The sequence below is a fragment of the Mangifera indica genome, chromosome 19 (genome assembly GCF_011075055.1).
Source record: "Mangifera indica cultivar Alphonso chromosome 19, CATAS_Mindica_2.1, whole genome shotgun sequence".
In the NCBI taxonomy this organism is placed as follows: domain Eukaryota; kingdom Viridiplantae; phylum Streptophyta; class Magnoliopsida; order Sapindales; family Anacardiaceae; genus Mangifera; species Mangifera indica.
The window spans coordinates 5,854,391-5,871,539 of record NC_058155.1 but is presented as its reverse complement, the minus strand read 5'-3'; the positions used below and the strand labels follow the sequence as shown (position 1 = coordinate 5,871,539).

General features: G+C 32.7%; 2 protein-coding genes and 1 long non-coding RNA gene across 3 annotated transcripts; all 3 read right to left on the bottom strand.

Annotated features, from left to right (window-relative positions):
- Nucleotides 1-3,223: 3,223 nt before the first annotated feature.
- On the bottom strand, nt 3,224-5,089 carry LOC123203180. Its single transcript, XM_044619397.1, has 3 exons — nt 4,661-5,089; nt 3,923-4,419; nt 3,224-3,828 (listed from the first exon to the last, which is right to left on the bottom strand). Exons 2-3 carry the CDS (start codon nt 4,145-4,147, stop codon nt 3,508-3,510), a joined length of 546 nt encoding a protein of 181 aa, XP_044475332.1. The 5' UTR covers nt 4,148-4,419; nt 4,661-5,089; the 3' UTR covers nt 3,224-3,507.
- A 4,296-nt stretch (nt 5,090-9,385) lies between these two features.
- Nucleotides 9,386-14,175, bottom strand: LOC123203177 (helicase sen1-like). The gene is given in 10 exon segments (XM_044619393.1): nt 9,386-9,671; nt 9,767-10,119; nt 10,211-10,427; nt 10,511-10,649; nt 10,652-10,765; nt 11,367-11,691; nt 11,786-11,982; nt 12,088-13,006; nt 13,101-13,640; nt 13,880-14,175. Coding segments are annotated over 10 exon segments (3,192 nt in total). The 5' UTR covers nt 14,012-14,175; the 3' UTR covers nt 9,386-9,415.
- A 629-nt stretch (nt 14,176-14,804) lies between these two features.
- LOC123203182 lies at nt 14,805-16,351 on the bottom strand. The gene is made up of 2 exons (XR_006499221.1): nt 16,196-16,351; nt 14,805-15,638 (listed from the first exon to the last, which is right to left on the bottom strand). It is a non-coding gene; the product is annotated as an uncharacterized LOC123203182 (long non-coding RNA).
- Nucleotides 16,352-17,149: the final 798 nt, after the last annotated feature.

The following is a 17,149-nucleotide window of genomic DNA, read 5'->3' as shown; positions in this document are numbered from 1 at the left end:
TCAAATGATGTATGACATATGAAAGCTAGTATATTTTGTTTAAAAAAAATGATAAACATATGATAACACATTATTAATGATATAATAAGATAAGATTATGTATATTTTTAAGGGTCAAAGTCTTATATTTATATATTTTCTTATGCAATGAAATATATTATAAAATGTTATTTTCGAATTAAAATTTGTTTCAAGTCTTTCTTGGTTGAAGACTCATTGAAACAAAGAGATTTGCAAATTACATGAAAGAAAAGATTTTCTCCCAAAGAATTTTGAGATGAAAGATATGAGACAAGCTTTTTATGTTATCAAAATAAAATATTTAGAAAAATATCATAAGGAATTATAAGTCTACCTTAGAAAGTATATATAAGTACAATTCTTGAAATTTTCAATGAGTAAATGTTCATCCATGGTTGTTTCCATAAAAAAGGGTACTAAATTCAGTCTCATGTAATATCCAAAAATGAACTATAGCCAAATAAAAAAAATGGAATCAATTCCAAATGCCTTTAGAGGTTTAATGTATCTATAGACTTGTACAAGATCGGATATAACTTTTGAAGTAGGAATGTTGGGCATATATCAAAGTGATCATGAAATTGATCATGGGAAGGCTACAATTAACACTCCTAGGTATATCTCAAGGGTAAAATGATCTTTTTACATGTATTTATGGATATATGTACTTGAGACATAAGAATATGAATACATGTGTATTTTGAAATTTTAAGCAGGTGAACGATTCTGCATGAATTATGCATGTCTATTCATTTGTTGCATCACTCATCATGCATGCCTAATATGCACACCCATGTAGTCAGTTATCTCATGAGAGTTTATAAAAGGCATATCTGGGATTTTGAGATCATTAGCCCATAAATCTTCAAGTTTTTCTTATCTAGTTTTCTTGTAAGTGAGAAGAGAGAGATCTGGAGTGCTTCTTTCGACAAGTAGAAAAGGATTTTTGGCTAATAGCTAATTAAGGAAGAGAATGTTTTATCTATAATGAATCGTCTAGTTGTTAGAGTCCAAGTAAGTAGGAAGACTTGATTTATATTTTTGTAAAATATCTAGTTTTCTTGCTAAGTGAGAAGAGAGAGATCTGGAGTGCTTCTTTCGGTAAGTAGAAAAGGATTTTTGGCTAGTAGCTAATTAAGGAAGAGAAGGTTTTATCTATAGTGAATCGTTTAGTTGTTAGAGTCCAAGTAGAAAGACTTGATTTATATTTTTGTAAAATGTGGTGCTAATTTGATCCTTGGATGATATTTCATGGTTTGGTAAATCGAGAAAGGGTATATGGTTAATTGCCAAAACAAAAAAGAACATACGGATTTGTGTGAATGATTATGCACATATGGGTATAAAGAATTATGTATTATGTTGTAAATCCATTATGTTGAATGTTGTGGTATTTTTTGGTGATTTTATCTATTTAAATTGATCATGAGCAATTATATAAATTAAGAGGTTAAAGCCTATAGTGAGTTATAAGATGGATATGGTAAGTTTGATCAAATCCGATTGGTTATGTATATAGTTTGTGTGATAAATGTGTTGTTTTGATATGTTGTATTTAAGACTTATTTTATGCATCATAGGATGTTAGAGACCTAATGAATGTTTGTTCAAATGACACTTTGGATCTATACAACAAATCAACAAAATAGTATTAAGATAGAGAAATACTCAAATATACAATAAGATTTCTCTATCTTAGGGTTAAAACAGATAAACAATCAAATAGAACTCACATAAATTCAATCGACTGAATATTCAATTATTGATGTTGAGTAGCTGTAGAGTTGAAAGGCATTTAAGTAGTTCTATGGGTGATTGAGATTTGTTGAATGTTAATTGATTTAATGTTGTGTAGTTTTAAAGTTGCAAGTATTTAATTCAGTTCTACAAGTGACTGAAATTTTTTAATGTTAATTGATTTGACATTATATGTAGCCGTAGAACTGAAAGATATTTAAATACAGTTCTATGGGGGGCTTAAAATGGCTAAATGTTATTTGAATTGATGTTTGTGAGCATGTAGAGTTGTAGGTGATTTAAGTCCAGTTTATGAATGACTAAAGTTGCAAAATAATTTATTTATTAATGGGTGTATAACGATAGAGTTGAAGAAATCGTAATTCAGTGATGGATATGACTATATTGTTGAATGCTACCAAATTGGTATTGTAGTGGGATGTAGAATTGAATATAGTTAATTTAGTATAACGAGGTCGTGGTTACCTGATGATGATTATTCTAAGATTTTATTATTGAGTTATTAAATTATGAATATGGTATTAAGAGAATTATGTTGTTGCATATCTAGTGATTCGTTGCTTTGCCTGTGCAGTATTTTACCCCAGGTATGACAAATTTTCAGTTGCTCTGCCTGTGTAGTATTTTACCCCAGGCATGACAGATTTCAATTGCTCTACCTGTGCAGTATTTTATGCCAGGTATGAAAAATTTTTAGTTGCTATGCCTGTGTACTATTTTACCCCCAGGCATGACAGATCTCAATTGCTCTACCCAAGCAAGATTTAACATGTCAGATATGACAATTCTTTCTCGCTCTGCCTGTGTTGGGGACATCCATCGGGTATGACAGATTTCTCCTTGAAAATATTAGTAGTGATGTACAACTTAAGTTATTATATTAGTGAGAGGTTCAGAAATAAATAAAGAAAATAAAAATATGAGTTGTTGACAATCAGATCTTCTTTTTAAAGGTGATATTTCCTAAGAATAATTTTATCACTCATGCAATGTGTGTTCCTTTAAATTTATTCAGAATATTAAGTATGCATAGGAATTGTTGGCAACCCCGTTGCCATAAGTGTGTTACCATATAAAGAAAAATATATTTGCATGTGGTCATGAATTTTGTTTATTGGTAAATGCAACTTTTGAAATATTTTGGAAGGTTGTGTGTTCATTCGATAAGAATTGCAATAATTAGTTCAAGTGCGATATTCTTGATTAATCTTAATTATTAGCAGTAAATGATTTTATTTTAGTGGTGATGTTTCAATTATTTCCTTAGAAATTAAATATCTTCGAATAAGTTAATATATTATAAACTCTTGCATATTTTTATTGATACATATGTCATATGCAACAATGTTTTATAAACTGCCCACTCACTAAGCTTTTAGCTTACCTTTATAGAATTTTGCCCTCTATGACATCTCCAGGACCGTGTCAAGCAATGACTTGCCCAAGGTTGTGCACAATATAGCATCTTCAGTAGGTGTCCCAATTTGCATACATATATTTGAGTTTTCTTTGAGAAACTTATGAAATGTTGAAGGGCCAGAGGCCTAATTAAACTATTCTCATGATTTTTTTGAAATGAGTAAAGATGTAAATTGTTTTGTTATATATATGATAAGGCCAGAGGCCAGAGTACAGGTTTATTTTATGATTTCTTGGCTTTAATCAGGATGTATTTTGACATGTACTCATTTAAAAGTCAGAGGCCTATAGATGATATTATATTATGTGCTAGGTTATGGTGTAGAAAAGTTTTTCAAACAGAATACAGGATGCATTTCGCCGTTCCAACCCAATAACAGTATTCTCAGGGGTTATAGGATTAGCGGGTCGAGATGGGTCCTGTAACATACTAACAACTTTAGTTTTCCCTGTTCCAAGGGGACCCCATATAAGTTGCACAGAGGACTTGTGATCACAACGCACTCCATCAAGACAGGCAAGAACTGCATTCAATTGTGAATCATTCAATGTTGATGATAAACCACTACCAAATTTCTCATATAAGATGCCCCTATTCAGTTCAGAACAGACTTGGCAACTTTCCTCCAACTGTCATTCAACATGCAAATCTCAATCAAAAACTACACATTGTATGTCAGCAAGAATAAGTATAGTATATGTAAATCATCTTCAGAAAACTTACCACAGAATTCCTGCATAAAACTTTGTTGATAATCTTCAAATTTCCAGACATTCTCAAGGATTTCCATATTCTTCTGCTAGTAGTAATATTTGCCAAGAAAATCACAAACAGTGATTTCTCCCATTCAAACTGCTGGATGCTTTTTGAAGCCTTCACTTTAAAGTAAGTAGAAGTGCTATCATTATCATCCTCTGCGATTTTCATGACTGATAGAAAAGACCACATTCTACCAACCCTCTCCAAACCGGAAATAGTTTCAGGCTTCGCATCTGCTAAAATTAAAATATCCCCCGGCAAAGTTTTATAAGGCTCTTTACCATTGTTACTGAACCTGTTCCTCCAGTAATCAATCTTAACATCATGTAACTCGGGTCCATGGGGCCTAAAAACATCCACCTTAGCATAAATAGTTGTTCTCGTGTTTCTTCCAACAAAGGATAAGCAAATGATTCGAAATACTGAGTGACAGACTCAAATGATTCAGGAATTTTTTCCACCTGAAAGGAATAAAACAATTACTCAATTCAGAAATAAAATATCAATTAAACTATTTTCAGCCAGCATGAACTTGAACATAAGATGAAAGCACTAGAAAGTAAAGAGAAGTCTCATCTAAAGCTTGTTGCTGAATGAGATCAACCGTTGCCAAAAAAAAAAAAAAGAAAGGAAACAAACTACAAATAGTTCTTTATTAAAATTTATTAGTTTCTGAAAATGAATTAGGGTAAGAAAGCAAACCTTATGACTGAAAAGATTTTCATTACAAATGTCATCAAGAGACCAAGAAAAGAGAATATTAATGAAGCCATCGTTATGATTTTGAACTCCTCTCTTCTTGCTGCTACTACTACCTTCACCTTCCATCATCATATCCACTGATCCTTCTGAGAATTACAGAGTCAAATGAAGTAGCTTTACTAATGAGAGGCAACTAGCTTACTTCAGTAGGAAGAAAACACCATGCAAATGCAATGAAGAAACAAGGAATCTATAGTACTTCCACTTGAAAAGCTGCTAACACATTTAACATTGTCTTTTGTTTGGCATATCAGATCACACCTTGAAATGCTTTTTAAAAGCATATTAAAGAGCCCAAAAGTCATTCGCTCATTTATTCCATTCCCATTCGGCCGTTTGGTGTCTCAAGGAAGAAAAGAAAAGTCTTCAGTCTCCTCTTCATGACGTCGCTCCCCTTCTCAAACAAGTTGTAATCACCGTACGGACAACATCTAAGTTTCTTGTGTGGTTTGAAAAAGAGTTTAAAATGTGATCACATTCTTTTAAAAGTCAAATAAAAAACGGGACTTTTTATATAGAGAAAAAGTGTTGATTTATTAAAAAAGAAAAAGGAGAAAAGACTTAACGCATGGGTAATTTTGTTTGTGTTGATCCCAGTCCTCACTAATTTTCTTAGTAGCAAAGAAAATTTATGCGCAGCCCAAGAATGTACATTCAAAATAAATATTAATATATGTTTACCAATGATATGTTAAGTGATTAAGCATAAATTTATTTCTAATAAAATCATAGTTATCATATAAATTAATATCCATTCTTAGTGCATATTATTTTATTGAGAGAAAAAAAAAACATGTAATGTCACCCTAATGATCTCCATTATAATTTAATGAGATATTATACCTACTAAGGTGGGTGAAAGGAAGCATGATTGCTAGTATTTTATAGGGGTTATTAATTAAATATTTATATTTGAAGGGAATTATATGAAAATAATTAACAAATCTAATCTTATGACTGTCATTGATATAAATACGAATATGAATATAAACTTCAATTGTGTTATCTCTAAAGTTATGATGATTTTGTGTTGTTGTGTTGGTTTATTATTAATATATATATTATTGAAGGTTTGGGGGTGGTTAAAAGAGGTATGATGTGTTATACATAAGTTTATAAACATTTTGATTCTATCGACATGCCTTAGAGAGTCGTTTCCATAGTTTTATCAATGACAGTCAATTGTTGATATAAATGTGGTATAATGTGTTACATCCAAGTTTCCATATACGGCTACCAAGTATGTGGGTAATGGATATACTATCAAAGTTGAATAAGCTAGTGATACATCATAAGTTATGGTGGTAACAAGTACTAGTGTATGGTGGATGCAATGTCAGGGAGCATTATTAGACCTATTAAGAAGTTGTGTCAAAATTGGCACGACCTATTGTGCCATGGGCCATGTTAGGCCAAGGTTCAAAGAAATGCAAACCTTAGAGAGTTGTTTCAACCCATGATATTTGAAAGCTCAAGGCATGGCCAACATGATGGGTCATGCCTTTATGGACCTTTTTGTGGGCTGGTTTGCCAAAATTATCAACCCATCAAAATTTATTTTTTTTGTAGTAGGATTCTCTCAACCCTTTATATGGATATGTAGTTGTTATGGACTAAAGGATTTACCTGTTGCCGTTAGTTGATAGACGATTTGATGGGAATCAAGGATTATTAAATTGATCCTTGTTATTGTTGTTTAATGAATCTTATGTATTGCAAATATGATGGTGATGGGATTCAGTTTGTTAATCATGTGCTTTGAAGGATTATGCGAAAGTTTTTATATATGTATGTTAGAGATGATTTGGACTGCAGTAAACATTTCCTACGCATTCAGGTTAGTTCAAGTTAATTTAGATTATTTTCGTGTCAACCCTAAGATGACTTTATTTTGTTTTGAGGCTTGTCAGGTTGACCCGAATTCACATTCATGTAAAAAAACCTCAACCCTAATATGATGTTATTCATATTATGTCAAGTTAGATTAATGAGTTGTATTAAAATTGTCAACTTTAATATTAATACTATTATAATATTTGGACAATATGACACAATACTTTTTTGACAATTAAAACTAATGGATGATTTTGACAAATGGGTGGAAAATAGCTTTTTCAAACTTAAATGGTGGGAATTGTCATTTCATTAAACCTTGAGAGGGACATAGTCATTTGCCATTAATAATTTACCATTAATGAATTTTAACATTTGGGCAAATTTTTCAAATGTTTAGTACTCTTTGTTATTTTTCTAAATATCTATAACATATTTTGAATAATACTACTCATCCTGAAAAGCATTTGAAAAATTCATATCTCAAATGATGTGTAATTATCTGTGACCTTCATATATAAATAATTAAAAACAAGAGTAATATCCCAAATTTTCATGCCCAAATGATGTATCACTTATGAGAGCTATTATATTTTGTTTAAAAGATGATATACATACGGTGACATGTTATTTATAATAAAATAAAAATAAGATTATGCTCAAAATCTTATATTTATATATTTTCTTATGCAATGAAATATATTATAAAATGTTATTTTCAAATTAAAATTTGTTTCAAGTCCTTCTTGGTTGAAGACTCGTTGAAACAAATGAATTTGCATATTACATGAGACAAAAGATTTTCTCTCAAAGAATTTTGAGATGAAAGATATGAGATAAGCTTTTTATGTTATCGAAATAGAAATATTTAGAAAAATATCATAAGAAATTATAAGTCTACTTTTGAAAGTATGTATAAGTACAATTCACGAAATTTTCAATGAGTAAATGTTCAACCGTGGTGGCATCCATAAAGAAAGGTGATAAATTCAATCTTATGCAATGCCCAAAAAATGAACTAGAATCAAAATAAAAAAAAAATGGAATCAATTCCTAATGCCTTTGGAGGTTTAATGTATCTATAGACTTGTACAAGATCGAATATAACTTTTGAAGTAGGAATGTTGGGCATATATCAAAGTAATCATGGAATTGATCATGGGAAGGCTACAATTAACACTCTCAGGTATATCTCAGGGGCAAGATGATCTTTTTACATGCATTTCTGGATATATGTATTTGAAACATAAGTTAAGAGTATGAATATATGTTTATTTTGAAATTTTAAGTAGATGAACGTTTGCGCATGAATGATGCATGTCCATTCATTTGATTCATTGCATGACCATGCATGCTTAATATGCACACCTATGCAGTCAGTTATCTCATGAGAGTTTATAAAAGGTATATAGGGGATTTTGAGAGCGTTATCCCTAGGGCTGGACTCGAACCGAGTCAGCTCGAGCTCGACTTCAGCTCGATCGAGCCCGAAATGAGCCGGGCTTGGTCAAGCTCGAGCTAGCTCGACAAATTTTTTTATTAAAATTTTTTATGCAAAACGACGTCGTTTTGATCAATATATATTAAAAACAATGTCGTTTTGATAACGAAAAACGAACCGAACCAAGCCAAGTCGAGCCAAACTAGAGCCCGAAACAAGCCGACCTTAGCCGAGCTCGAACTCGAGCCACCCATATATGAACCGAGCCGAGCTTGAGCTCAAGCAAGACGAGCTCGGCTCGGCTCGAATCTAGCCCTAGTTATCCCCTAAATCTTTAAGTTTCTCTTATCTAGTTTTCTTGCTAAGTGAGAAGAGAGAGATTTGACATGCTTCTTTCGACAAGCAAAAAAGGATTTTTTGCTATTAGCTAATTAAGGAAAAGAAGACTTTATCAGTAATGAATCATCTAGTTATTGAAGTCCAAGTACGTAGGATTACTTGATTTCTATTTTTGTAAAATGTAGTGCTAATATGATCCTTCGATGATATTTCATGGTTTGGTAAACTGAGAAAGAGTAGATGGTTAATTTCCAAAAAAAGAAAATTACCAAAACAAAAAAGAGTAAGAGTATATGGATTTATGTGAATGTTTATGCACATACGAGTATAAAGAATTAAGTATTGTGTTGTTAATCTATTATGTTGAATGTTGTGGTATTTTTGATGATTTTATCTATTTAAATTGATCATGAACAATTATATAAGTTAACAAGTTAAAGTTTGTAGTGAGTTATAAGATGGATGTGGGAAGTTTGATCAAATTTGATTGGTTATATAAATAGTTTGTGTGATAAATGTGTTGTTTTTGTATGTTGTATTTAAAACTTATTTTATGCATCTTAGATGTTGGAGACCCAATGAATGTATGTTCAAAGGACACTTGGATCTATACAACAAAATCAACAAAAAAGTATTAAGATAGAGAAATACTCAAGTGTACAAAAACTTTTCTCTATCTTAGGGTTAAAACAGATAAATAGTCAAATAGAATTTAATCGACTGAATAACCTTGAGTTTATGTGCTTAAGAGTTAAACATATCTTGATCAGGAAAAGACTTAAATGCCCATTTTAGGGAAAATTATAGAACTAATGTGCAGTAAAAAACTTTAAGACACATATATCTTACATTATGTGTTGCATCAACATAATGATTATAGAAAATGGATAAGAGATTATGTACGAGATTAATAAAGCAAATAATAATATGATAAATTAAGAGAAAGAACGTGCATGATTTATCTCTATTAACTTAAAACCAAGACTATGTCAAGCAAGGGCAATATTACAATTTTATTTAGTTTATCAAACTTTCTTTAAAAATAAAAATAAAAAGGTAAAAGATGATAATCATTTAGTTTATCAAATTTCATCTGTTACTTCAAATGGAAGATCCAATTCTCTACCATCACGGTCAGAAAGCAAATGGCTCACTAAACCTGATGATAAAGAGTAGAATTTCATTAAAAGCAAACTTTCAGCCACATTTGAATTCTCAACATAACTCATACTGTCTAAAGGAGCTCCACTTAAGTCACTTCCACTCTTAATGTCAGCAAGATTCTTGAATCGAATGATTTCTGAAGAGATTGCCCAAGTCTTGGGAACTTCCAAATTCCTAGTCAGAAACAAAATAATAGATAAATAAATAAATGAAACAGAATGAAATTTTTTCTTCAGTAATAGAAACAGAATTGGAAAGAGTAGACATACCCTTCAATATATTTCTCTTTGCAACGGTTGATGTAGTCATCAGTGTACCTAACAAATATATCATCCAAACGTTTTACCAATTTTGGAACATCCTCCAAAGGCAATATGTCCCAGACTTTCAAAACTTGGATGTACATTGATTCCTTTACTATGTCAACAGTGCAAATTGTATATAGACCTTCAAATTTAAATTGCTTAATAATGTGCAAAGAGCTTTTGCAAATGGTATCTATGTTCCTTCTCTTAGGTCGCCAGCCAGTTGAAAGTTTCACTAGAAGGTTGATAGCCGACTTCTTGTCATGGTTTGATTTCATTCTTTTAAAAGATTTCAAGAAATTATCACTAAAAACAACCTGAGAAATAAGCGTCACTGACAAATATAAGCACTAACCATGGTAGGAAAAATTGATTGGCAAAGCAAGTATAGCTAAGGAAACAATATACCTTCCACTTTTGATTTCTGAAAAGTATACTGTCAGCATTCAGCAATTCATCCAATTCATTAAGCTCTTTTTTGGCCTCTAATATAGCTTTGGCCATATCCTTATCTTCATCAGCATTAAAGAAACAACGGGGTTGCTTAGCATCATGGATTAAGATTTCCCAAACAGATTCACCATGAGTTAAGGTTCTTTCATTCCCTAAAATCCATAAGCAGTGCCTAGAGGGTATCAAAGGGACGGTAGTCATTCACCATAGTTAGTAAAATGAACAAAACACAATGCACAATATTTACATGTATACCTGGCCCTCGTAAGCGCAACATTGATTCTCTGTGGCTCGGACAAGAATCCAATGGATCCACTTTTGTTGAATCTCACAGTCGAAATTATAATAATGTCCTCCTCACCACCTTGAAACCCATCAATTGACTTCACTTTGCAGTAAAGTCATCACAGTTACCATACTTGCCTCCAAGTTTTTCTTGAATTGCTTGTACTTGAGCACCGTAAGGTGAGACAATGCCAATGCTCAGCTTCTGTTTTGACTCATTCCAATCTGCATATTGTGAATTACCATGGATATAATAAGGAGATTCAATAGAAGTATTTTTGGAATTTGGTCAAGTTGAAACAATTCATTTCATTTATATAATGATTTCATTATTTAATTTAACTCTTTCTCTTTAATCATGTTTAACAAGTGATGCATAATACAAATTAGTACATGCGTGAGATATTAGGCATTAAATTGAAAAGAATTTGACAGTATATAGCATTAGACATTAACAAGAAATCAACACTTTTAGATTTCCATTTGCATAATTGAAATAAAAGGCCATGTAAATATATAAATTATTCTCAAAAAATGCTAGTTTCTTAAGTGCAAAATTACAGAGGATGATATTTATAAATTAGATGGCTCTACCCTTTATTAATTTGTTGCATTAAGTGCCTGCTATAGAAAGGTAAGTTAAGCCTCTGGCACTTACAGTCATCAGTCAAAATGCCGACAATATGGAGCTAATGTTTTGTTTCTCAAGATGGAATATCAGAATTTAAATGAACGATATGCTATAGAGTAAGCTAAGAGATGAAAAAATAAAAACTTATTTATTTCTTAAATGGTAATATAAACATAAGACTCCAACAACACATACCACTGTACAGGTTCTGCACTATTTTCATCACAACAGCTACCTCAACCATATTTCTCCAGTTACGGCCAATGAACTCTTCTCTCCCTTCGAGAATATTGATGAAAGAATATGATCGGAATATTGGAGATCTTGGCAAAAAGACTTTTTTGTAGCTTTTTCTTTTAACATTACGAGAATCCCAAATCTGGTTGTTATAAAAATGTGAATTCGGGAAGTAGCTAATTGAGGGGTGCATCCGATACTGTGTATTGAGCAGGTGTTTAGAGTGACCCAATGAGCTCAGCCTCTCAAATAAGCTTCTACCGAAGGAAGCTTCATCAGAAACCTGAAAAAAAAAGCCAAACAAAGGAACTTAAAAAGTATAGCAAAGGCCAAATACAAAAACGTCCCCAGAACTGTTGAAATAACATAAACCATACCTTGCTTTTAACCGTTGCTGGCAATTGGCACTCATCCCCAATGAGAATAGTGTGATTTAAGCCGAACAGTTGCAGCGGTATTGTCGACTCACTTTCTCCTAGTTGTGCCGCTTCATCAATGACCAGAATGTTCAGTGGTTCCATGTCCACATAATGCAGCTTAAATGAACTAGAAGAAGTGCAAAATATTACAGAAGCTGTTTGAAAACAGAAATCTTTTAATGAATCTTTGTTCATACCACTTGGAAACTCAAGTTTACTAAAGGAATCATGAAGATTTCTTAAAACTGTATGGCATTCACCTCTCCTTTTCTGCAACAAGTAATTTCTATGCCAAGGTGATGGAAAAAACTCTTCAGCTACTGAATGTGAAAAGAGCTCTTGCAGCTTGTCAGAAACTACATTTTTTTGAAACAACAAAGTTTCGAAAGAATCAAGTAAACTGATAAGATCTACCATATTTTGAAAATTACTTTCCAAAATGAAACTTTTGGGTATATGAGTGCAGAAGATATATACACAGTTTCTAAGAGGAGTGGCAGTATGTTTAAATCTATCTCTCACAAATTCAAGAAATGAATTGAACTCCTCATTGTCACCTTCCATTTCCATATTCCTGTTATTCTCTTTGACTTCATTTTTGTCAATGCTTTCTCTCTTCTTTATCAATTTATTCTCCAAGAAAATGTGATACTGAGAAACACAATCTTCAAGTAAATCCATCATGGATGAGAAGCAATGCCTCCAGCCAGTCAGCACACCAAAACACTCTGAAAGCCTTTTAACACGATAATCCAGATATATTTCTTCTATTTCTTGACCAACTTTGAGTCTCTCCTTACCCCCAAACAAGAGAATATCTCCAAGAGGAAGCAACAGAGTCTCACTTCCATAGTCGTCAGTTTTAATCGATTCTTTCAGCAGCTTCAGAACACGAGAAGCAACTTCAGTAACTGCAACATTTGTCGGGGCACAAGTAAGGGTTCTGCATTTTGTTTTCAACAGCGTAAAGAGAAGCATACTAACAGCTTTAGTTTTCCCTGTTCCAGGGGTACCCCATATAAGTTGCACAGAGGACTTGTGATCACAACGCACTCCATCAAGACAGGCAAGAACTGCATTCAATTGTGAATCATTCAATGTTGATGATAAACCACTACCAAATTTCTCATATAAGATGGCTCCATTCAGTTCAGAACAGACTTGGCAACTTTCCTCCAACTGTCATTCAACATGCAAGTCTCAATCAAAAACCGGACTATGTAAGTCAGCAAGAATAAGTATAGTATAAGTAAATCATCTTCAGAAAACTTACCACAGAATTCCGGCGTAAAACTTCATTGATAATCTTCAAATTTCGAGACATGTTCAAGGATTTCCATATTCTTCTGTTAGTAGTAATATTTGCCAAGAAAATCACAAACAGTGATTTCTCCCCATCAAACTGCTGGATGCTTTTTGAAGCCTTCACTTTAAAGTAAGTAGAAGTGGTATCGTTATCATTTTCATCATCATCCCCTGCGATTTTCATGACTGATAGAAAAGGCCACATTCTACCAACCCTCTCCAAGTCGGAAATAGTTTCAGGCTTCGCATCTGCTAAAATTAAAATATCCCCCGGCAAAGTTTTATAAGGCTCTTTACCATTGTTACTGAACCTGTTCCTCCAGTAATCAATCTTAACATCATGTAACTCAGGTCCATGGGGCCTAAAAACATCCACCTTAGCATAAGGTGCGCTTGAAATGGTCTCCATGGATGAAAACAGTTGTGCCCTTGTTTGTTCCAACAAAGGATAAACAAATGATTCGAAATACTGAGTGACAGACTCAAATGATTCAGGTATTTTTTCCACCTGAAAGGAATAAAACAATTACTCAATTCAGAACTAAAATATCAATTAAACTATTTTCAGCTAGCATGAACTTGAACATAAGATGAAAGCACTAGAAAGTAAAGAGAAGTCTCATCTAAAGCTTGTTGCTGAATGAGATCAACCGTTGCCAAAAAAAAAAAAAAAGGAAACAAACTACAAATGTTTCTTCATTAAAATTTATTAGTTACTGAAAATGAAGAAGGGTAAAGAAAGCAAACCTTATGACTGAAAAGATTTTCATTGCAAATGTCATCAAGAGACCAAGAAAAGAGAGTATTAATGAAGCCATTGTCATGATTTTGAACTCCTCTCTTCTTGCTGCTACTACTACCTTCACCTTCCATCATCATATCCACTGATCCTTCTTCTGAGAATTACAGAGTCAAATGAAGTAGCTTTACTAATGAGAGGCAACTAGCTTACTTCAGTAGGAAGAAAACACCATGCAAATGCAATGAAGAAACAAGGAATCTATAGTACTTCCACTTGAAAAGCTGCTGACACATTTAACATCGTCTTTTGTTTGGCATATCATATCACACCGTGAAATGCTTTTTAAAATCATATTAAAGAGCCCATGACGTCGCTCCCCTTCTCAAACAAGTTGTCATCAGTGTACGGACAACATCTAAGTTTCTCGTGGGGTTTCAAAAAGAGTTTAAAATGTGATCACATTCTTTTAAAAGTCAAATAAAAAACGGGACTTTTTATATAGAGAAAAAGTTTTAACTTCAATTGTGTTATCTCTAAAGTTATGATGATTTTGTGTTGTTGTGTTGGTTTATTATTAATATAAGGTTTAGGGGTGGTTAAAAGTGGTATGATGTGTTATACATAAGTTTATAAACATTTTGATTCTATCAACATGCCTTAGGGAGTTGTTTCCATATTTATATCAGTGACAGTCAATTGTTGATATAAATGTGGTATAATGTGTTACACACAAGTTTCCATATACGGCTACCAAGTATGTGGGTAATGGATGTACTATCAAAGTTGAATAAGCTAGTGATACATTGACAGGACCCATCCCGACCCGCTAATCCTATAACCTCTTTGAATATCGTTATAGGCTTAGAAGGGCGAAATGCATCCTGTATTTCTGTTTGAAAAACCTTCTACACCATATTCTAACACATAAAATAATATCATCTATAGGCCTCCGGCCTTTATATAAGTATATGTCATAATACATCCTGATTAAAGCCAGGAAATCATAAAATAAACCTGTAATCAGGCCTCCGGCCTTATCATATACATGACAAAATAATTTACATCTTTACTCATTTCAAAAGTCATGAGAATATTGTAATTAGGCCTCCGGCCTTTCGACATTTCATAAGTTTAAAATAAACAACAAAAAGTCTATATAGATGCGTGCAAAATGCAAACATCCTCGAAAGATGCTACACCGTGGCACAACCCAACAAAACACTATCCCGCACGATCTGTAGGATGTCCTGGAGGGAGGAAAACATTTATAAGGGTGAGCTAAAAGCTCAGTGAGTAGGAAATTTAAATCCTTGAGAATATTAATGCATGTCAAAATATAATAGTATGCTTATGCTTAAACCACATGCTTCTCATTTAACTTGAAACGTTCATCACAAAATCATCTCATAAATTGATTTTCTCAAGAATGAAATTAACCATACTACCTTTTTCTCATAGGAAACAAATCAATCATTTATGAATTTCCACTTCCAACTCAATAGCAATACTATCTTTATCTTATAGGTTTCCTTCCATATCAAGATTTTGAAATATAAAGATATCCCACCATTCCAATATAAAGATATACATCAAAATATCATATAAAAGGAAATCTGTCATACCCGGGGGTGTCCCCACCTAGGCAGAGCAAAAGAAAAACAACTGTCATACCCGGTATACTAAAATCTCACACGGGCAGAGCATTCGATTCTGTCATACTTGGCATGAAATAAAGCACAAGCAGAGCACTAAATTCTGTCGTACCTGTATAGATATCACACAGGCAGAGCATTTAAATCTATCGTACCTAGCATAAATATTGCATAGGCAGAGCATTTTATTGCATAATAAGTAATAACCAGAAACATTCAAATAATATAATTTATTTTCACCATATCAATTTTTGTTTAGAACAATACTCATTGGCAAACGCCACAATCACCATGAGCAAATCTCAATCACACATAAAATATCAACTAAACACTTCCAACTCACATGAAGCTCAACTAAACAATTTCAACTCAACCGCAACACAAAACATCAATTTAATAATTTCCAGAATTCACTTGGTCACCACATAACTTAATTTAAGCATTCTGAATCCACTGAATAATATAACTTTTACCTTATAGCCTTTCATAACCTAAATTCACAACATACATAAAGAAACTATTTTATTTTATTTTTCTTTTTGAGATGTTTCCACCAAATCCATGCTACCATTTTCCAGGATTCACAATAAATAGCATAAAGTTTCACAAAACTATAAATAAAATTTATACCCAAAAATCATAAAGAAAGAAAAGTTTATTCCCACTCACTGATTTGGGTAGCCTCTAAATCAGAGTTGAAATCTCTTGCAAATCTCCCTTCTTCTTCAGCTATTCAAACCAATTGGAAACAATATGATCAAAAATTTGGAAATCCCTAATTTGAGTAAATATAACAAACCCTAAAATTTTTTTTGAATAAAAATGAAATACCCTATTCCCTTTTCCTATAAATCCCTTTTCTCTTCCTTTACCTTTCCTTCTTTTTCTTTCTTTTCTTCTTCTTTCTTTTCTTTTCTTTCTTCCCTTCTCTTCTTTCCCTTTCTTTCTCTGTTTTCTCCCGTCTGTGCTCTGTTTCTTTTCTTCTTGATGAAGAAGAAAAGGCTACTGACTTTTATTAGCAAATAAAAGGAAAATTTTCACTTAACCCCCATATGTGGGCAAGATTTCGTATAGCCCCCTTTAGTTTCACCTATAACCAAGATTTGGGTATTTCATACATCATAAGTTATGGTGGTAACAAGTACTAGTGTATGGTGGATGGAATGTTAGGGAGCATTATTAGACCTATCAAGAGGCTATGTCAAAATTGCCACGACTTATTGTGTCATGGGCTATGTTAGGCCAGGGTTCAAAAAAATGTGAACCTCAGAGAGTTGTTTCAACCCATGAAATTTAAAAGCTCAAGGTACGACCAACATGGTGGGTCATGCCTTTATGGACTAGTTTGCCAAAATTATCAACTCATGAAATTTGATTTTCTTGCAATAGAATTATCAGGTAAGCAGGATTCTCTCAACCCATTATATGATTTGTGATTGTTGTGGATTGAAGGATTTACCCTCTACCATTATTTGATAGAGGATCTGACGAGAATCAAGGATGATTAAATTGATCCCTGTTACTATTGCTTAATGAATGTTATGTATTGCAAATATGATGGTGATGGGATTTAGTATGTTAATCATGTGTTTTGAAGGATTATGTGAAAGTTTTTATATATGT